At 44.6% G+C, this 23081-nt stretch overlaps 1 protein-coding gene across 2 annotated transcripts in view; it reads left to right on the forward strand.

Annotated features, from left to right (window-relative positions):
• Nucleotides 1-700: 700 nt before the first annotated feature.
• Nucleotides 701-23081, forward strand: part of LOC106581714 (acid-sensing ion channel 4-A) — a 167643-nt gene continuing 145262 nt past the window's right edge. For both annotated transcript variants that reach the window (XM_045704728.1, XM_045704729.1), the window contains exon 1: nucleotides 701-1712. In XM_045704728.1, coding sequence (XP_045560684.1) covers nucleotides 1137-1712 — 576 coding nt within the window. In that variant the 5' untranslated portion in view covers nucleotides 701-1136. The remainder of the gene's footprint in view (nucleotides 1713-23081) is intronic.

The following is a 23081-nucleotide window of genomic DNA, read 5'->3' on the forward strand; positions in this document are numbered from 1 at the left end:
GTAATAATCCTGTTTCTCTACACTGTCACCATCTCCACTTGAGGGGACTTGGCACATGTGTTTAAAGGTAAAGGGGTTCAATTCACCTTTTAAATATGCCTTTTCTTTAAAGGTTCCAGCCGTGTGATGTGACCAGCATGAGTAATCCCATTTAAAGGGGAATAACATGCATTACGGAGCCCAACTTTGTGCCCCCTATTTACATAATTTAGTTTGGCAATCTGGAAAAGAGCTATTAACAGCATGGGGGGGGGGGGTAGATCGATACTTTATTTCAACATCTCCAGCATCATCTTGGTCCCAGATAAGAAGGCATCCACTAATTCAAATTCGTGCTGGAGCCTGTGACGCTACCATTAATTCCTGATAAGAAAGGACCGTTGTACTGCCTTACTTAATCTCTGACAGATGCTTCAGCCGGATCGATAGTCTTTCACTTTTTTTTGTTCCAAAGAGAAGATTGATTGCTAGGAGTTACCTGCTGCTCTTTTCTACTTATCTCATTCCTCATTATTTTTCAAATTCGGCATTCTCTGGGGACCCGAGGGGGGATGGCATTAAAAACCAGTGACCCACTGAAATTCACATCAAGCACCGGATGTTTGGTAGAACAACCTTTGACACCAACTTATTATGGTCAAGGAGTAAAACAGCGTTACAAACAAGTGGATTAAGCAGGAGCAGGCTATGGGAAGATCAGGGACGTATGACGGGGGAAGTTGCGGCTCGCGCCAGTGAAGAGGAAATAATCACAATGCTGCCTTCTCATGAATCATTAAGTAGCCCCATGACTCTTAGCTCGACTCAAAACACTGCATTTTTATCTATGGGTCTGAAAGGGTGTTTTTTGACAGCAGTATTACTGCTGATAAGCAAGACTCTGCCAGCTGATCAAGTACTGAGACAAGCATCCCGAGCAGCAGCTACACAGCAGCACTAGTCACTATGAGCAGTGGCAGTCAGTAGCAGCAGCACTAACAGCAGAAGCAGCAGCAACAGCAACTCTCTCGTGCCTTTTTTTCTTCTTTGTGTAGTTATAATCTGTTCTGAGATCAACGGCCAGGGAAGACGGGACAAGTGGATCAGGGCTGATAGCTGTCATCAAAACAACCCCAAACGCAGACCTGGCTGCCCACATGCCGATCGAATTTGTTTGCAAAATCAAATTTGCAGAGGAGGATGAGAAGCAGAAAGGCAAACAGGATGGGGACAAGGAGAGCCTGATTGAGGAGAGCTGCACACCTCCAGCTAAGGACCTGGTTGGCTTCGCCAACTCCAGCTCTCTCCACGGGATTAACCACATCTTTGTCTCGGGGCGCCTGGGCATTCGGCAGACCCTCTGGGCACTTGCCCTTTTGGCTTCTCTGGCACTCTTTTTGTACCAGGCAGCAAAGTGTGCCATCTCTTACCTGGAGCACCCTCACGTCACGGCTTTGAATGAGGAAGCAAGCCCTGAGATGGTCTTTCCTGCTGTGACCATCTGCAACATCAACCGCTTCCGCTTCTCCGCTCTCACCGACGCCGACATCTACCACCTGGCTAACCTCACAGGTCTACCTCCAAAAAACCGGGATGGCCACAAGCCCACTGATTTGGACTATCCTGCGCCCGACATGCAGGACATCTTCAACCGGACGGGACATCAGCTGGACGAGATGCTGAAGAGCTGCAACTTCAGTGGACAGAACTGCTCTGCTGAGGACTTCTCTGTGGTAAGTTGAAAAGTTTCCCAAATTAGCCGACTTGCTTGTGTCTTGTTCTGAGAAAGAATTTCATTTCATTCAGTGTTCATCTAAACTAAAACATTTCAAATACTGAAAACACACGGCATTAGAAAAATAAATATACATGTTCTTATGTATTCTGAATTTTGTAAAACACAATTCCGTGGGGGCATGGCACTTGTCGTGTTTTCCCAAAACACCTGGAGGCCTGAAAGAAAGGGTTGAAGTCAGCTAAATACTTTCAAGTGTAATTAGTGTCATTTCAATTCTCGGTTCTAGTGTTACTCGAAGAGCCCTGTGCTTTTTACTGGGACAAGCTTATAAAAATAGGATTCAGAGCTCTGTGTCAGTTAGCTTTCATCATGCACAGGGCAGCAACAGTTCTCTCATAATTTCCTAGTGTTTGAGAATGTAACGGCATGGAACAACTGCTCCGGCTCCCCTAAAGGGAAAAAACTGTTTACTTTTTAAATACACCCTGTGGTTTTGTGCTACCTCTGATGCCAGCAGCTGAGAGAGTTCATGGCAACAAGATCATATTTTAAAAGCGAACTTCTCTTTCCCTCACTCCCTCTCTCTTTCTCTCTCTGGCATTGCAGAACCGCTGCCTAGCTCTCTCAGCTCTTGAACCTTTCAGGAGGGGAGGAGTAATGTTCCGCCAACGTTGTATTTCAATCTCACTGCTGTTAAGATTAAATATTTAGAGACAGACATACATGATTTTTGCATTAGCCAGATTGACTAAAAGGAATAAAAAAGAAATTCCATAACCTTCTCTCACATCCGGACAGGAAGGTAAGGTCCTCTGTCTGTCTGTCTCTGTCTGTCTGTCTGTCTGTCTGTCTGTCTGTCTGTCTGTCTGTCTGTCTGTCTGTCTGTCTGTCTGTCTGTCTGTCTGTCTGTCTGTCTGTCTGTCTGTCTGTCTGTCTGTCTGTCTGTCTGTCTGTCTGTGTGTGTGTGTGTGTGTGTGTGTGTGTGTGTGTTGTGCACTATTTATTAAAGCCACAGTCCTGATAGCAGATGGATGTTTTCCCTCTATCCAGGAGGAACAGGAATATGCAATGGCTTTAGTGATGATAAAGTAGTGGTGTCAAGTCTTAATAGGGTGTGTTGAACATTGATATGCTCACTTTCCTGAGACCCAAGGATTCTCTCTTTTCATTGTGATTAAACAGTAATGCCCTTTGATCTGCCATGTTACAGACCAAGGAAATAATGACGTATCCTTCCTTATTTCTGTGACTGTTGCAATGTATTGGCAGCTTGTTTTATATGTAGTACTTCTGATCTTCAAAAGAATCACTCACATAGTGACATGTTATTGCCCCTGACATATAGTAAGATCCCCGTAGATTTCTCATTTTTTTCATCATGCTAAAATAATAATAAAATGACGGGTAAAGATGGCAAAATACTGGCAGCTCTGGAGATGCGATTCCAAAAGTTTGCAAAGTGCTTGGGTTCAAGCTATTGCTACACCAGTTGATGAGAATGTCCTATGACACTTTGACAGTCCCTTCTCTCTAAGTACATCAATTAGGGGAAGATTGTGACATCCAGGAACGGGGCTGTCCTGTGTCAGCTGTTGAAACCTCACTAGTTCCCCGGGATGGGAAGTGACTTCAGCACAGATTAAGATCCCGTAGAAAGTTCCTTAAGTTGCTGTTTTCTCTCTGTCACCTATGGGATCTGCATTTCGGGGGCTGTCAGTTAGATTTGTTACAGGCTTCCTACCGCCTCCACGCATGACAAGTCATTTACTCCACCCCCAAGGGCAGCACAACTGGGAGGGAGCGTCTGTGTGAGGAGCCAGCCTTCCTGGGTTGGGAGCTCTGGGTAAGAGCAGGCAGGGAAAGGATGGGATGGATGTGCGCTAGCTAGCTAACGGATGTTAAACCCATCCACAGTCTCTCACACTGCATTTACTCCTCATTTCATGTGTGCGTGCCTCTGAGGAACGTGGAGCAACAGAAGTGTGCGCCACAGTATGCAGCTAAGGCTGAATGTTAAACTAACTCACTAGAAGCATTGTTATTACAGGCAAGATGCAATTAAACACACACACACACACACTCTCCCTCTCTCTCTCTCTCTCTGTTTACCTTTTATTATTTTTCCTCAGTGATTTGCATATATCAAGAAGGCCTTATGCACAGGGTTGTGAGTTTCAATGGATCATTCAGAGGTTTCCAGATATTTTGTTTAGGTAATGACTGAGATGCTGCTCTGGGAAAAATTGCCTTATGAATAGTCTCATTCCAAGCCATTTGTCATTTCATTATTTGTCCCTAAAGAAACATTGTCTGTCTTTATTACCTTGCAACTGATATTTCATTTTTATATTTTTCAACTGGTCTCTCACAGAACACTTCAGTGTTCTCAAGTTAGACACATCATTTAATTGAAAAATTACATGGTGTGACACACTGTGAGTCTGAATCGTGTGCTTTGAAATGCAATAATTTGTAGGGAAAAAGGAATTCAAAACCATACATTTGCGCTTGAAGCACTCAAGACCCCACTGAGATAACGATACATAACAATTTATTGTACATTCTGGTCCCTAAGAATGAAATGATTTTCAAAGAAAAAGAAGCTTTGTCATCCAAACATGGTAGCTCTGTTGGAAGCCTATCGTCAGAAACACCTTGGATAGACGTGGACTAACAAAGACCTGTTGGAAGCCTATCATCAGAAACACCTTGGATAGACGTGGACTATCAAAGACCTGTTGTCCTTTTTCACTAGATTGATTGGTGTATTTTTTGCTGTTATTTTGTATTGAAAAGAAAATGCTAAGAAAAATGCAGCTACTAGCATTGTCATATTTGACGTTTTACAGATGTAACGCAACATTAGCCATTACCAGTCCCTATTCAATTCAACAATCTGTTTTCCTAGTAGGTCTTGATGTTTATATTGAATTCAAGAATGTGTTGACTGGTCAACAAATAGGAAAACAAAATAGCTGATCTATTTTAGAACGTGGTCGTACATAATTACATATCAGAAGGATTTGTTTCCCTTCATTAGGCTAATAACTTTGCAGTTTGTCAGCATTGTTTGACTAGCATTTTATACCATTTGGTATAATTAAAAATCATATTGACTCTGATTATTTTAGCACCAGATAGAGCTGACCCAACATGCTATGAATAAATGTTTATTCCCAGTTTTTCTTTTTTACCTCCAGGATAATTGTTATTTCATTGTGTTGTGCTATCGTGTAGATCTGTCTCCCCAGCATGTGCAGAGAGCCCTTTGGCATTTTAAAGAGGATATTTTGGATTTGTTTGCTCTCTCGGTCGGCTCTGTTTGCAGCTGCATTATCAGATTTAGCTCGCAGTAAGGACAGATCCCCTCTGCATATATTCATGTGGTTAACTAAGTGGTGTTGGTATGATGTGCAGCAATCTATGTAACCTGGGTTAACGCAGTCACAATTAAAGGTCCCCCTCTGCAATTTGTCTTTTCTGCGTGTTAAGTCCTTGTTGAGAGGCTGGTGTGTTTTAATAGATAATTGAATATTTAACAACTTGATCCTGAATGGTTAACTGTTCTTGATCTCCTCTACCTCATCTATTTCAATCAAATCAGAAGTGTTGGAACAAGGATAATGAAATCAATAGTATGCAGAATGGTTAGGCAAGCATGTATGGTGATGCTGTTGTTGATCCTTAGCAAGGCAGACAACTGCCTGACTAGATATCTGGGGCTTTGTTCATACAGTATACGGGTTTGAGCCAGGTTGTATTAACCTACAACTTGTTATTGCTAAGCTCTAGTGAATTTCCTATACGCAAAAACTCCCAAGTCAACTACAAAAGTAGGCACTCTTTATATCTGATTTCTTTGTGTCGTCCTGTGAAATGATTTCCCATGAACCGGTGATCTTTGTTGACTCTGTCAACAAGTGGGCTGGCACCCACTCTCTCCCGGGGTGGCATGTCTCCCTTGTCTTGGTGTGTGTGCCGCACATGAGCATGACATCAGGTCCCCCCCCCATCCGTCCAGCACCCTGACAGAGGACTGGGGACCGTGAAAGTGACCGCCTTTCTGGAGCTTCATCTGAAACAACCTGTCAATTAGCCGTCCAGTTCCACTGCTATGGGCCTCTCTCTCTGAAGCTTACCATGCTACTCCACATCTGATGTACAGACTCAATCTGAATTCAGAGCCGTCTTTAGTTAGGATATGAGCAGCTAGGGAGACCACAAATTTGCAGTTGCTAGCTGTGCCAATAGAGATCTTGGTTCGAATGCAGGCTCTGTCGCAGCCGGCCGCGACCGGGAGACCCATGGGGCGGCACACAATTGGCCCAGCGTCGTGCGGGTTAGGGGAGGATTTGGCCGGCAGGGATGTCCTTGTCCCATCGCGCTCTAGCGACTCCTGTGGCGGCCCGGACGCTTGCACGCTGACACGGTCACCAGGTGTACGGTGTTTCCTCTGACACATTGGTGTTGCTGGCTTAAGCAGGCATTATGCCAAGAAGCAGTGCGGCTTGGTTGGGTCGTGATTCGGAGGACGCATGGCTCTCGACCTTCACCTCTCCCAAGTCCATACAGGAGTTGCAGCGATGAGACAAGACTGTAACTACCAATTGGATACCACGAAATTCGGGAGAAAAAGGGGTAAAAGTAAAAAAAGATATATTTTTAACCTCTACGGGATCGGTGTCCCCCTGCGGGATGGTTGAGCTAACGTAGGCTAATGTGATTAGCATGAGGTTGTAAGTAACAAGAACATTTCCCAGGACATAGACAAATCTGATATGGGCAGAAAGTTTAAATTCTTGTTAATCTAACCTCACTGTCCAAGTTACAGTAGCTATTACAGTGAAAGAATACCATGCTATTGTTTGAGAAGAGTGCACAATTATGAACTAGAAAATGTATTTAATAAACCAATCAGGCACATTTGGGCAGTCTTGATACAACATTTTGAACAGATATGGAATGGTTCATTGGATCAGTTTTAAACTTTGCACATACACTGCTGCCATCTAGTGGCCAAAATCTAAATTGAACCTGGGCTGGAATAATACATCATGGCCTTTCTCTTGCATTTCAAAGATGATGGTATTATCTTTTACCAGATCTAATGTGTTATATTCTCTGACATTAATTTCACATTTCCACAAACTTCAAAGTGTTTCCTTTCAAATGTTATCAAGAACATGCCTATCCTTGCTTCAGGTCCTGAGCTACGGGCAGTTAGATTTGGGTATGTCATTTTAGGCGAAAATTGAAAAAAAGGGTTGGATCCTTACAAAGAAATACTTCAGTTTATCCCGTATCAAGCAGCTCTCTGATGGAGGATACGCAAAGAGTACTGTAGGTGTAACCTATTCCAGGCCCTGTCCAACAAACACTGTCCTCCTCCACGCTGGAGATGAATTAGTCAAATTGGTCACTGCTTTACTCGATATGCATCATCAACATCTAATCAGATAAATCCATCCTGTGACCAGCTACTGTATAATCCAAAACCAAACAGTTTATTTTCTTAAAGGATTTGGCTTTTTTATCATTCCTGAGCAGATTTAAAAGATCTTACCTCTGCAAGGTTTGGAGCACTAGGCTGTATATGAGGAGAAGCTAGAGCTTAGGGATGGCTTCTAACTCCACGATAAAGGTTTCTAATGCTCCGGTGAAGTTAACCCCCTTCTAACCCCTGGGTGTCATCTACTCATACATTTGTCTCATTTTGAGAAGTAGTACACCAAGCTGTAAATTGTGTTAATGTGTGTGCGTGCGTGCTTGTGTGTACACACACGTTTCATCACAGGCTGAAGGACTTGGTTCAACAAGATTGATAATAACCCCCAACTGTCCCTCCCCCTTCCATGGATCGATATATCCTTCAGTCAGATTGCTTCCCAGGCCTTAAGCCTAGTCTGACTAATTACCTGGTTGCTGTGTTTTGGTCCGGGTCTCTGCTGCATTTGTTGATGCTGCCAGAGCCAGGTTGGAGTTTGATTTTAGTCTAGAGCAACATTTCTATTTGTAGAAACAGAGTTGTTGGTCGAACTCAGTCAATATGGCTGACTTTTCCTAATTTACATGTAAAGTGTGCTCCAATGGTCTATTACTATTAAGTAATGAACCATGAGTAGCCATTTCCACACCTCACACAATATTGGGCTGAAAATACATTTGTCATTCTCTATACAGTGGGGTCAGAAATGATTTACATCGTTGATAAAATCCTTGAGTAATAATGAGTGTGTAAAATAAATAAATAAAACACAGAGCTATATTGTACGCTAAAAAGAACAGGGGAATACTATTATTTTATACTAATAGAATTCTAAAACACTTCTACATTAATGTGGATGCTACCATAATGACGGATAATCCTGAATGAATCGTGAATAATGATGTGAGAAAGATAGAGTGTAAAAGATTATACCCCCAAGTCATGCTAACTTCTCACCATTACCAATAACAGGGGATGTTAGCATGTCTTGGGGGTATGATCGTTGACCCTCGCTAACTTTCTCACTCATCATTATTCACAATTCATCCAGGATTATCCGTAATCATGATAGCATCCACATTAATGTAGACGTGTTTAGAAACATTCTATTCTTATTTGCAATAAAAGTGACTCCAAAATGACACAATACATTATTTACCATTAATTTCTATTGGGGCACAAAATAATCTGAAATCTAACCAAAACGAACTGCAAATGCATGCAAGTTTGTAGAGTCACAAGCTTGATGTTATTGCATGCTAGGAATATGGGACCAAATACTAAACATTTGACTATTTATTTCTATGAATGTTTATGGGTGTCTTATTTTGACCCCTACCTTTTTGAGAAAAAAAGTATCACAGTACATATTAAATAATCTATTTTTCAGGAAAAAAGTACTACTTGTTAAGTAAACTCTTTCTCTGAGCAATTGTATTGCTATTAAATAATATAATCTCCCCATTGTTTGTAGCGTACAATATAGCTCAGTATTAGAATTATTTATTTTATACTGTCATTATTGCTCATCTTAATCAAGGGTGTCAATAATTTTGGACCCTACTATATGTTTTGAAAAAAGGTTTTGCACTCCATCTGAATACAGTAGGGCTGCATCTCAAATGGCACCCTATTCCCTATGTGTGAGCAGTAATGAACTGTACTGAACAAAAATATAAATGCAACATAAAACAATTTCAATGATTTTACTGAGTTACAGTTCATATAAGGAAATCAGTCAATTGAAATAAATTCATTATGCACTAAACTATGGATTTCACATGACTGGTCAGGGGCGCAACCATGGGTTGGCCTGGGAGTGCATAGGTCCACCCACTTGGGAGCCAAGCCCACCCACTGGGGAGCCAGGCCCAGCCAATCAGAATTTGTTTTTTCCACACAAAAGGCCTTTATTACAGACAGAAATACTGCTCAGTTTCATCAGCTGTCCGGGTGGCTGGTCTCAGACGATCCCGCAGGTGAAGAAGCCGGATGTGTAGGTCCTGGGTTGGCTTGGTTACACGTGGTCTGCAGAGGCCGGTTGGATGTACTGCCAAGTTCTCTAAAACAACGTTGGAGGGGGTTGCACGCTCCCTAAAACTTGAGACATCTGTGGCTTTGTGTTGGGTTACAAAACTGCACATTTTAGAATGGCCCTTTATTGTCCCCAGCACAAGGTGCCCCTGTGTAATGATCATGCTGTTTAATCAGCTTCTTGATATGCCACTGTCAGGTGGATGGATTATCTTGGCAAAGGAGAAATGCTCACTAACAGGGATGTAAACAAATTTGAGATAAATAATGTTTTTGTGCATTTGGAACATTTCTGGGATCTTTTATTTCAGCTCATGAAACATGGGACCAACATGTTGTGTTTTATATTTTTGTTCAGTATATTTATAGGGAATAGTGCACTAAGTAATGCGCTATATAGGCAATGCCATTTGGGACACAACCTAGGTGATGATGATGAAAGCTACTGACCAAAGATGCACTGTACAGTAAGTATTCTTTTCTTTCTTCAGTGGAGACAGCCGTGAGAGCTGTTTTTGCTTGGGTTTTCGAATCACCGAATACATTAGTGGAAATGTATCAAGCCTGCTTTTAGACCACACAAGATAATACATGCATGCCGGGTGTTTCTTTAACCAGTATCGCTTATATACTTTGAAAGAGACCGTATGTTTAAATTTCAAAGATATTTAAAATGTAGAAACCATTGTGGCTGCGATTTGCATGGAAATAGCGGTGATCACTTGGGCTTCCATTTAGCAGCAGGAAATGACAAGGAGCACAAATGTCACGGTGCATATCTACCCCCAGTGCTATCTGCATCTGCATGATGCACTGTCTGTGCCTGGTACTGTATATCTGCTTTGCTGGACAATTGGCCCATGTTCTGAATTATGTCTAATGTCACACACTTGGCTCGGCCCATTGCTGATCTTTTGAGAGTGACCTGGCCCCACATTTGCATAAATTATCGAGCGGAATTTCAAACATTGTATTTCATTTTCTGTGCCCATTTTTCACCTTTTTGCATATTTGCCACTATTGCTAAAAAATGTATGCAATCCAGGTAGGACCTATATGGATACGGTGGCATTACTGTCAGGTGTGAAGTTCTGTCTTGATCATTCAGAACACAAGTGTCATGAAGAGGACCAGTACTAGAATCCCTTTTCCTGTGAGAGAAGTTTGTTAAAGCCTGTGGTATGGTTCCCTATATTGGTATATATAGAAAACATTAGGCCTGATTTACTAAGCATTTAAACTAGTACAAAGTTTGCAGTTTTGAGTTTTAGAAGGGCATGCACCATAGTGGGATGATTTATCTCTGTCCCCCCCCTGACTTAGAATACCAGATGCAAACGTTGCACTGGTGTAAATGGACATCTGTTATGTTGAGTGGGGAAAAAAGTGGAAAAAATTATGAAAATAACCTTTGACAGTACTTTAGTTAATAAAGGAATTAATATATTCAAATAAAGTAAATAAATAATTTCTAAAGGTAGACTAGTTACTTGAACAAGGTTTTACAGTACCTTGAATAAATCACAAGTTATGCCAAAATATTCATGATCATTGATATTTATATATTTCTGTACATGGCCTAATCTTTTCAGACAGAACATTTCCCTGTGTGTCAGACCAGCAGGTTGTGTGGAGACATGATGTTGACAAACCACTCAACCTTCAGGTGCAGAGAAATGTCATCTGATTTTGTCTCCCAGTGCTTGATTTGCCACCTCTCATTTTGTCATTCTGCTAGTACATTTCACTTAAATCAAATCAAATCAAAATGTATTGGTCACATACACATGGTTGGCAGATGTTTTTGCGAGTGTAGCGAAATGCTTGTGCTTCTAGTTCTGACAGTGCAGCAATATCTAACATGTAATCAAACAATTCCACAACAACTACCTTATACACACAAATCTAAGTAAAGGAATGGAATAAGAATATATACATATAAATATATGGATGAGCAATGACAGAGCGGCATAGGTAAGATGCAATAGATGGTATAAAATGCAGTATATACATATGGGATGAGTAATACAAGATATGTAAACATTATTAAAGTGGCTTTACTAAAGTGACTAGTGATCCATTATTAAAGTGGCCAATGATTTCAAGTCTATATGTAGGCAGCAGCCTCTCTGTGTTAGTGATAGCTGTATGATGGCCTTGAGATAGAAGCTGTTTTTCAGTCTCTCGGTCCCAGTTTTGATGCACCTGTACTGACATCGCCTTCTGGATGGTAGCGGGGTGAACAGGCAGTGGCTCGGGTGGTTGTTGTTCTTGATAATCTTTTTGGCCTTCCTGTGACATCGGGTGCTGTAAGTGTCCTGGGGGGCAGGTAGTTTGCCCCCTGGTGATGCATTGTGCAGACCGCACCACCCTTTGGAGAGCCTTGCGGTTGAGGGTGGTGCATTTGCCATACCAGGCAGTGATACAGCCCGACAGGATGTGCATTTGTAAAAGTTTGTGAGGGTTTTAGGTTACAAGTCACATTTATTCAGCCTCCTGAGGTTGAAGAGGCGCTGTTGCACCTTCTTCACCACACTGACTGTGTGGGTGGACCATTTCAGTTTGTCCGTGATGTGTACGCCGCGGAACTTAAAACTTTCCACCTTCTCCACTGCTGTCCCATCGATGTCAAAGGGGGATGTTCCCTTAGCTGTTTCCTGAAGTTCACAATCGTCTCCTTTGATTTGTTGACGTTGACTGAGAGGTTGATCATCTCCTTTGTTTTGTTGACGTTGACCGAGAGGTTGTGAGGGCACACTCTGAGCGCCCTCACCTCCTCCCTGTAGGCTGTCCCGTCGTTGATGGTAATCAAGCCTACTACTGTTGTGTCGTCTGCAAACTTGACGATTGAGTTGGATGGGTTCATGGCCATGCAGTCATGGGTGAACAGGGAGAACAGGAGGGGGCTGAGCACACACCCTTGTGGGGCCCCAGTGTTGAGGATCAGCGAAGTGGAGATGTTGTTTCCTACCTTCACCACCTGGCGGCGGCCCGTCAGGAAGTCCAGGACCCAATTGCACAGGACGGGGTTGAGACCCAGAGCCTCAAGCTTAGTGATGAGCGTGGAGGGTACTATGGTGTTGAATGCTGAGCTATAGTCAATGAACAGCATTCTTACATACAGTTGAAGTCGGAAGTCTACATACACTTAGGTTGGAGTCATTAAAACTTGTTTGTCAACCACTCCACAAATTTCTTGTTAACAAACTATAGTTTTGGCAAGTCGGTTAGGACATCTCCTCTGTGCATGACACAAGTAATTTTTACAACAATTGTTTACAGACAGATTATTTCACTTATAATTCACTGTTATCACAAATCCAGTGGGTCAGAGGTTTACATACACTAAGTTGACTGTGCCTTTAAACAGCTTGGAAAACTCCAGAAAATGATGTCATGGCTTTAGAAGCTTGTGATAGGCTAACTGACATCATTTGAGTCAATTGGAGGTGTACCTGTGGATATATTTTAAGGCCTACCTTCAAACTCAGTACCGCTCAGGAAGGAGACGCGTTCTGTCTCCTAGCGATGAACATACTGTCACGTCCTGACCAGCAGATGGAGCTGTTGTTGTAGTTTTGGGGTCAGGACGTGGCAGTCTTGTGTGTGTGATTGTTCTGTGTTGGTCTTGTGACTCCTGATCAGGAACAGCTGGGGATCGTTGTTCCTGATTGGGAGTCATATATGTAGGAGTATGTTTGTCACTTGGTTTTGTGGGTAGTTGTTTTTGCACTGCGTGTTGTGTGCCTGCAAAACTGTTCCTGTCTTATATATTGTTTGTATTGTTAAGTGGATGCTCTACTCCTTTATTTTTATTAAAGATGAGTATTCACATACCTGCTGCGCCTTGGTCCATTTTTACAGAAGACAGCCGTTACAGAACTACCCACCACCAAAGGACCAAGCAGCAGAAGAGGAGGAAGCCACAGGAGAGAAAAAGGGAACAATGGACATGGGAGGACGTCCTGGACGGCAAGGGAGCCTACACCTGGGAAGAGATCCTGGCCGGAAGGGATCGCCTCCCATGGGAACAGGTGGAGGCACTCAGGAGAGTGGAGGCAGCTGGACAGAGGAACCATCGGGAAAGTTACGCTGGAACACGGTTGGCTAGGAAACCCGAGAGGCAGCCCCAATATCTTTTTTGGGGGGGGCACACGGGTAGCTTGGCCAGGCCAGGGAAGAGCCGTAAGCCAGCTACCCGTGACTACAGGGAGGTGCGTACGAGGTGGAGGGCGCCATGTTACGCTGAGGTGCGCACCATCTCGCCTATACGGACGCACAGCCCAGTGCGCCCAGTACCAGCGCCCCGCAGGTGCCAGGGCAAGGGGAGCATCGAGCCGGAAGGGGTGATGCCAACCCTGCACTCAAGACCGCCAGTGCGCCCTTTCGGTCCGGTGTTTCCCGCTAGACACACTAGCATGGAGGTGCGTGTCTCCAGGCTGGTACGTCCAATACCTGCCCCACGCATCAGGAGTCAACAGTCGTCACCAGAGCTGCCCGCCAGTCAACAGTCACCAGAGTTGCCCGCCAGTCAACAGTCGTCGGAGCTGCCCGCCAGTCAACAGTCGTCGGAGCTGCCCGCCAGTCAACAGTCGTCGGAGCTGCCCGCCAGTCAACAGTCGTCGGAGCTGCCCGCCAGTCAACAGTCGTCGGAGCTGCCCGCCAGTCAACAGTCGTCGGAGCTGCCCGCCAGTCAACAGTCGTCGGAGCTGCCCGCCAGTCAACAGTCGTCGGAGCTGCCCGCCAGTCAACAGTCGTCAGAGCTGCCCACCAGTCAACAGTCGCCGGAGTGGCCGGACTGCGCTGAACTGCCGGAGTGGCCGGACTGCGCTGAACTGCCGGAGTGGCCGGACTGCGCTGAACTGCCGGAGTGGCCGGACTGCGCTGAACTGCCGGAGTGGCCGGACTGCGCTGAACTGCCGGAGTGGCCGGACTGCGCTGAACTGCCGGAGTGGCCGGACTGCGCTGAACTGCCGGAGTGGCCGGACTGCCGGAGTGGCCGGACTGCCCTGAACTGCCGGAGTGGCCGGACTGCCCTGAACTGCCGGAGTGGCCGGACTGCCCTGAACTGCCAGAGTGGCCGGACTGCCCTGAACTGCCGGAGTGGCCGGACTGCCCTGAACTGCCGGAGTGGCCGGACTGCCCTGAACTGCCGGAGTGGCCGGACTGCCCGGTTCTGCCAGAGGTGCCCGCCTGCCCTGATCTGCCAGGGTGCCCGGCCTGTCAGGATCAGCCCGAGTGGTCCTCCTGCCCTCCGGTCCAGCCCGAGTGGTCCTCCTGCCCTCCGGTCCAGCCCGAGTGGTCCTCCTGCCCTCCGGTCCAGCCCGAGTGGTCCTCCTGCCCTCCGGTCCAGCCCGAGTGGTCCTCCTGCCCTCCGGCCCAGCCCGAGTGGCCCGCATGCCCTCCGGCCCAGCCCGAGTGGCCCGCATGCCCTCCGGCCCAGCCCGAGTGGCCCGCATGCCTTCCGGCCCAGCCCGAGTGGCCCGCATGCCTTCCGGCCCAGCCCGAGGGGCCCGCATGCCTTCCGGCCCAGCCCGAGGGGCCCTCCTGCTCTCCGGCCCAGCCCGAGGGGCCCTCCTGCTCTCCGGCCCAGCCCGAGGGGCCCTCCTGCTCCCCGGCCCAGCCCGAGGGGCCCTCCTGCCCCCGGCCCAGCCCGAGGGGCCCTCCTGTCCCCCGGCCCAGCCCGAGGGGCCCTCCTGTCCCCCGGCCCAGCCCGAGGGGCCCTCCTGTCCTCCGGCCCGGCTCGAGGGGTCCGTCTGCCTGGCGCAGCTATCGGCTCCACCGAAGTGGGCGACGCCGAGGGTGGAGCAGGGTCCACGTCCTGCACCGGAGCCACCTCCAGGATAGGTGGGTTGGGGAGGGAGGGTGTAGCACAGTGCCGTCGTTGACGGCAGCCACCCTCCCTTCCCTCCCTTATTGTTTAGGGGTTATTGTTTATGGGTTTTGTTGGGGATTTTGTTTGTTGGTGTTTTTCGTTGTTAGGTGCATTCCGGGGTCTGCACCTTGAGGGGGGGGGTACTGTCACCTCCTGACCAGCAGATGGAGCTGTTGTTGTAGTTTTGGGGTCAGGACGTGGCAGTCTTGTGTGTGTGATTGTTCTATGTTGGTCTTGTGACTCCTGATCAGGAACAGCTGGGGATCGTTGTTCCTGATTGGGAGTCATATATGTAGGAGTATGTTTGTCACTTGGTTTTGTGGGTAGTTGTTTTTGCACTGCGTGTTGTGTGCCTGCAAAACTGTTCCTGTCTTATATATTGTTTGTATTGTTAAGTGGATGCTCTACTCCTTTATTTTTATTAAAGATGAGTATTCACATACCTGCTGCGCCTTGGTCCATTTTTACAGAAGACAGCCGTTACACATACTTTGGTGCGAAAAGTGCAAATCAATCCCAGAAAAACATCAAAGGACCTTGTGAAGATGCTGGAGGAAACAGGTACAAAAATATCTAAATCCACAGTAAAACAAGTCCTATATTGACATAACCTGAAAGGCCGCTCAGCAAGGAAGAAGCCACTGCTCCAAAACCGGCATTAAAAAGCCAGACTACGGTTTGCAACTGCACATGGGGACAAAGATCGTACTTTTTGGAGAAATATCTTCTGGTCTGATGGAACAAAAATAGAACTGTTTGGCCATAATGACCATCGTTATGTTTGGAGGCAAAAGGGGAGCTTTGCAAGCCGAGGAACACCATCCCAACTGTGAAGCACGGGGTGACAGCATCATGTTGTGGGGGTGCTTTGCTGCAGGAGGGACTGGTGCACTTCACAAAATAGATGGCATCATGAGGGAGGAAAATGATGTGGATATATTGAAGCAACATCTCAAGACATCAGTCAGGAAGTTAAAGGTCACAAATGGGTCTTCCAAATTGACAATGACCCCAAGCACACTTCCAAAGTTGTGGCAAATGGCTTATGGACCACAAAGTCAAGGTATTGGAGTGGCCATCACAAAGCCCTGACCTCAATCCTAAAGAAAATGTGTGGGCAGAACTGAAAAAGCGAGTGCAAGCAAGGAGGCCTACAAACCTGACTCAGTTACACCAGGTCTGTCAGGAGGAATGGGCCAAAATTCACCCAACTTATAGTGGGAAGCTTGTGGAAGGCTACCCTAAATGTTTGACCAAAGTTAAACAATTTAAAGGCAATTCTACCAAATACTAATCACTGTGAATGTGAATGAAATAAATAAAAGCTGAAATAAATCATTCTCTCTACTATTATTCTGACATTTCACATTCTTAAAATAAAGTGGTGATCCTAACTGACCTAAGACAGGGAATTCTTATTAGGATTAAATGTCAGGAATTGTGAAAAGCTGAGTTTAAATGTATTTGGCGGTGTATGTAAACTGGTGTAAACCGGTTTATGTAAACTTCCGACTTCAGCTGTAGGTATTCCTCATTCCAGATGGGACAGGACAGTGTGATGGTGATTGCATCGTCTGTGGACCTATTGGGGCAGTAAGTAAATTGAAGTGTGTCTAGGGTGACAGGTAAGGTGGAGGTGATGTGATCCTTGAATAGTCTCTCAAATCACATCATGATGACAAATATGAGTGCTACTGGGCGATAGTCATTTAGTTCAGTTACCTTTGCCTTCTTGGGTACTGTCACATGGCAGAAGATGTCTGTGTATGTTTGTTCTGGGTTGCATGTTTCTATGTTTGTCTGTGTGGCTCCCGATCAGGGACAGCTGGTTATCGTTGTTCCTGATTGGGAGTCATATATTAGGTGTGTGCTTTTCACTTGGGTTTGTGGGTTGTTGCGCTAGCACTGCTATTATTTTGTATGTATAGCCTGTTAGCCTGTCGTGAGTCGTTCTTGTTTATTGTTTTCCGTGTTTGTTATTCTTTATCATTAAAGATGACTATCCACATCCCGCTTGCATTTTGGTCATCCATTCCCAACGACAGCCGTTACAGGTACAGGAACAATGGTGGCCATCTTGAAGCATGTGGGGACAACAGACTGGGATAGTGAGGGATTGAATATGTCTGTAAACACACCAGCCAGCTGGTCTGCGCAAGCTCTGTGGACGCAGCTAGGAATGTCGTCTGGGTCGGCAGCCCTGCGAGGGTTAACACATTTAAATGTCTTACTCACGTCGGCCATGTAGGAGAGCCCACAGTCCTTGGTAGCGGGCCGCGTCGGTGGCACTGTATTATCCTCAAAGCGGGCAAAGAAGGTGATTAGTTTGTCTGGAAGCAAGACATCAGTGTCTGTGATGTGGCTGGTTTTTCTTCTGTAGTCCGTGATTGTCTGTAGACCCTGCCACATACGTCTCGTGTCTGAACCGTTGAATTGCGACTCCACTTTGTCTCTATACTAACTTTTCGCTTGTTTGATTGCCTTGCGGAGGGAATAACTACACAGTTTGTATTCGGCCATATTCCCAGTCACCTTTCCATGGTTAAATGCGGTGGTTCGCCATTTCAGTTCTGTCGGTGGACCAGACAGGGCTGGACTGTCTCTCTTGGCTGTGGTCTGATCTACTCTTCATGTCTTTTGTCTTCTTCCTGACCTACAGCTTTCCCCTGAGAGCTGTCCCAAATGGCACAATATTCCCTATATACAGTGCACTACTTTGGGCCAAAAGCCGTGGGCCCTGGTCAAAAGGGAATATTGTGCCATTTGGGACAGCCTTAAGACAATTAAGTCATGGGTTGTGTATGTGTTCCATTCAGAGGGTGAATGGCAAGACAAAATATTTAAGTGCTTTTGAACGGGCTGTGGTAGTAGGTACCAGGCGCACCAGTTTGAGTGTGTCAAGAACTCCAACACTGCTGTGTTTTTCACACTCATCAGTTTCCTGTGTGTATCAAGAATGGTCCACCACCCAAATGACATCCAGCCAACGGCAGGACAGTGGTCGAAAACGGATCATTGATGAAAGAGGACAAAGGAGGCTGACACGAATTGTGCAGGGCAGCAGACAGGCTACAGTTAGTATATTGACAGTCCAGTACAACATTGTTGCCCAAAGACCCATAAAATAATGCACAACTCGTCGTACCTTGACACGAATGGGGTATGACAGCTGACGACCTTAGAGTTCCACTTCTTTCAGCAAAAAACAAGAAACTGCGGTTGCAGTGGGCTAAGGAACGAAAACACTGGAGAATTGGAAAAACATTGCCTGGTCTGATGAATCCCGGTTCCTACTGTTTCACACTGATGGGAGGACTAGGGTATGGAGAAGAGCACATGCATCCATCATGCCTCATGTCAACATTTCCGGCTGGCAGTGGTGGTGTGATGTTGTGGGCTGTGTTTTCATTGCACACATTGGGCCCCTTGATAAAAGTAGAGCAATGTTTGAATGCCACAGGATATCTGAACATCATTGCCAATCAGGTGTATCCCTTCACGGCAGCAGTGTATCCATCTGACAATAGATTTTTTCAGCAGGATAATGCCTCATGCCACAAGACTAGGATTGTCCAGGAATGGTTCCACGAACATGACAGTGAACTTAGCTTAATGCAGTGGCTTGCCCAGTCACCAGATATCAAACTAATTGAGCATCTGTGGGATGAGATCGAACGAGCTATTCGGAGTAGAGATCCACTACCAGCCAACTTGACACAACTGTGGGAAGCATTGGAGTCAACATGGGCCAGCATCCCTGTGGAACGCTTTTGACACCTTGTTGAGTCCATGCCCGAAGAGTTGAGGCTATTCTAAAGTCAAAAGGGGGTGCAACTCAATATTAGGAAGGTGTTTCTGTTTTGTACAGTCAGTGTAACTGTGCCATCCTTTCCTGACAATGTTGTCAAGATTAATTATGTTTATCCTAATGTAGGCTAATGAGAAAGCTGTGCGTTTCTTTGTCAATAATTTGAAACTCGGCCCTGCTCCCTAAATGCCTGCTCCACTCAATAACCTATTAAAGTTGAATCACAGATAACTTGGTGCGCATTAGGAGAGAAATCTGAAATGTGTGCTGACATTGATCCAGCAGGGAGAGCACCTAGTGGCTTTCTAAAATAGCGCCGGAGGGGATGGCTGCCATTTTACGGGCTCCTAACCAACTGTGTTATTTTGTTATTTTTTTTTTTTTTACACATAATGACCGAAAATAACTTCTGGACATCAGAACTGCGATTACTCACCTCGAAATGGACGAAGATGTTTTATTTAACGAGTCCAATGCGAAGGATAGACTGTTCTTTCTGCCACCGCACGGCAAGCGGTACCGGAGTGCCAAGTCTAGGACCAAAAGGCTCCTTAACAGCTTCTACCCCCAAGCCATAATACTGCTGAACAATTAATCAAATGGCCACCCGGACTATTTACATTGTTATTTTATTGTGTTACTTTTTATAATTTTTTACTTTAGTTTATTTGGTAAATATTTTCTTAACTCTTTCTTGAACTGCATTGTTGGTTAAAGGCTTGTAAGTAAGCACTTCACGGTAAGGTCTACACCTGTTGTATTCGGCGCATGTAACAAATAAAGTTTGATTTTGAATTGATTTGATTTAGCACTGTTGTCCCAAGAGGGAAGTCCCTTTGGCCATTAATGGCAACACTGTCCTCATGTCTTTGGTTCCCCTCATGACCATAGAAACAGGTTTATTTATGAGGACCATAGGTTGAGGTGTATAAGAGGGTTAAAAGCTACTTGGATGTGGGAGAGTCTTGCCCATCATCAAACATTGTTGCATAAAACAAAGCACCTATATTTTAATAAGAGAATTCACTGCACTTTTGATGGAGCGCTTGAATGTAAATACCTTAATTAGAGCTTCTCTGTTTTAGATTTTCTCATTTTAAGATAAGTTAAGAATATAGGCTAGAAAGCTTTTGTGGCACATTCTAAACACAATAATGTGAATAATTTAACAACTTTATCTGTCAAACCTGTCTCATTTGGTTGTGTTTTCTACATCACTATGAACGTTTTAAGATATTATTGGGCATACTACAATTGTATATCTCATGCAGCTATGGTCATGCGAAATAGTTCCAATAAGACCCCATTGAGTTGCTTGCCCCCATATTGAGAAAAAATTAAGAACTGAAAAAGTTAGAGGGTCAAAGATCATGCCCCCAAAGCATGCTCACCTCCCGGGTTATTGGTAATGGTAAGAGGTTAGTGAGAGGTTAGCATGATTTGGGCATATGATCTTTGACCTTATGTAAATTTCTCCCCCATAATTATTCACAATTCATTCAGGATTATCCATAATCATGGCAATTATATCAGTATGAAAATATATAGTTCCCCATTATTTTGAGCATACAATATAACTCAGTATTTTACTTATATTATACAGTAATTTTACTCATCTTTATCAAGGGTGTCATTCATTTCAGACCCAACTTTATCTACAAATATTTTTCTAGCTGTGTGTGAAATGTGGTGCCTCTATCACTAAAGCTACAATCAAAAAACATAGTTAACCCACTACATAGAATTCTATGACAAAATGTCCAACATTCTAATGTCAATGGCAGAATATGGTCTATTTTTAAACAATCGTTTGTAGCTGGTGCTTTCAAAGTTGGTTAAGTAAGGGATAATCAACGGGGGGCTATGCGTTCTATGTAAAAGAATGAACAATGTGGAAGGTGTGTTCCACGACGCGCTAGCAGAGTGGAACTGACCTTCTAAAGGAGTTGCATTATTTTCCAGAGAACATATAGAGCCCCGAGGTGATTATCCCTTTTATACCATGGCTATAATTGTTTTATTTTTTTATATATATATATATATATATATATATTTTTTTTATCCGATTTTCTCCGCAATTTCGTGGTATCCAATTGGTAGTTACAGTCTTGTCTCATCGCTGGAACTCCCATACGGACTCGGGTCGAGAGCCGTGTGTCCTCCGAAACCAATGTGTTGGAAGGAAACGTCGTACACCGAGCAACCGTGTCAGCATGCACTGCGTCCGGCCCGCCACAGGAGTCGCTAGTGCGCGATGGGACAAGGACATCCCTGCCGGCCAAACCCTTCCCTTACCCGGACGATGCTGGGACAATTGTGCGCCGCCCCATTGGTCTCCCGGTCACGGCCAGTTGCGACAGAGCCTGGACTCGAACCCAGAATCTCTAGTGGCACAGCTAGCACTGCGATGCAGTGTCTTAGACCACTGCACTGCTCTATAAGTTAACACATTTGAAATGTGTTCATTTGCCAGTAGAAATGTGTTCCACATCCATTGAAAAAGTCATCAAGTTTTCTAGATACAGTTGAAGTCGGAAGTTTACATACACTTAGGTTGGTGTCATTAAAACTTGTTTTTCAACCAGCCCACATATTTCTTGTTAACAAACTGTAGTTTTGGCAAGTCGGTTAGGACATCTACTTGGTACATGACACAAGTAATTTTTACAACAATTGTTTACAGACAGATTATTTCACTTATAATTCACTGTATCACAATTCCAGTGGGTCAGAAGTTTACATACATTAAGTTGACTGTGCCTTTAAACAGCTTGGAAAATTCCAGAAAATGATGTCATGGCTTTAGAAGTTTCTGTTTGGCTAATAGACATCATTTGAGTTAATTGGAGGTGTACCTGTGGATGTATTTAAATGCCTACCATCAAACTCATTGCTTCTTTGCTTGACATCATGGGAAAATCAAAAGAAATCAGCCAAGACCTCAGAAAAAAATGGTGACCTCCACAAGTCTGGTTCATCCTTGGGAGCAATTTCCAAACACCTGAAGGTACCATGTTCATCTGTACAAACAATAGTACACAAGTATAAACACCATGGGACCATGCAGCCATCATACCGCTCAGGAAGGAGATGCGTTCTGTCTCCTAGAGATGAACGTACTTTGGTGCAAAAAGTGCAAATCAATCCCAGAACAAAAATAGAACTGTTTGGCCATAATGACCATTGTTATGTTTGGAGGACAAAGGGGGAGGCTTGCAAGCCGAAGAACACCATCCCAACCGTGAAGCATGGGGGAGGCAGCATCATGTTGTGGGGGTGCTTTTCTGCATGAGGGACTGGTGCACTTCACAAAATAGATGGCATCATGAGGAAGTAAAATTATGTGGACATATTGAAGCAACATCTCAAGACATCAGTCAGGAAGTTAAAGCTTGGTCGCAAATGGGTCTTCCAAATGGACATTGACCCCAAGCATACTTCCGAAGTTGTGTCAAAATGGCTTAAGGACAACAAAGTCAAGATATTGGAGTGGCCATCACAAAGCCCTGACCTCAACCCTGTAGACAATTTGTGGGCAGAACTGAAAAAGTGTGTGCGAGCAAGGAGGCCTACAAACCTGACTCAGTTACACCAGCTCTGTCAGGAGGAATGGGCCAACATTCACCCAACATATTGTGGGAAGCTTGTGGAAGGATACCCAAAACATTTGACCCAAGATAAACAATTTAAAGGAAATGCTACCAAATACTAATTGAGTGTATGTACATTTCTGACCCACTGAGAATGTGATGAAAGAAATAAAAGCTGAAATAAATCATTCTCTCTACTATTATTCTGACATTTCACATTCTTAAAATAAAGTGGTGATCCTAACTGACCTACAACAGGGATTGTTTACTAGGATTAAATGTCAGGAATTGTGAAAAACTGAGTTTAAACGTATTTGGCTAAGGTGTATGTAAACTTCCGACTTCAAATGTAGCTACAGTAGCCTTGGTCAGGGTTTCCCAAAGTCGGTCCTGCTTTCCAGTGATATGATTAAAGGGTATACGTGAGTAATAACTTGTTGTATACTGACAATGTTTGTCATAGGGTTAAATCCACATGGGAAAAATGTATGGGATGAAGGGATGAAAGAAAGTGATAACACACAGAAAGCTAACATTGCTGCACTGTTATTACACATTTTCCAACTCTAGGG

The sequence above is a fragment of the Salmo salar genome, chromosome ssa21 (genome assembly GCF_905237065.1).
Source record: "Salmo salar chromosome ssa21, Ssal_v3.1, whole genome shotgun sequence".
NCBI classification, from domain to species: Eukaryota; Metazoa; Chordata; class Actinopteri; order Salmoniformes; family Salmonidae; genus Salmo; species Salmo salar.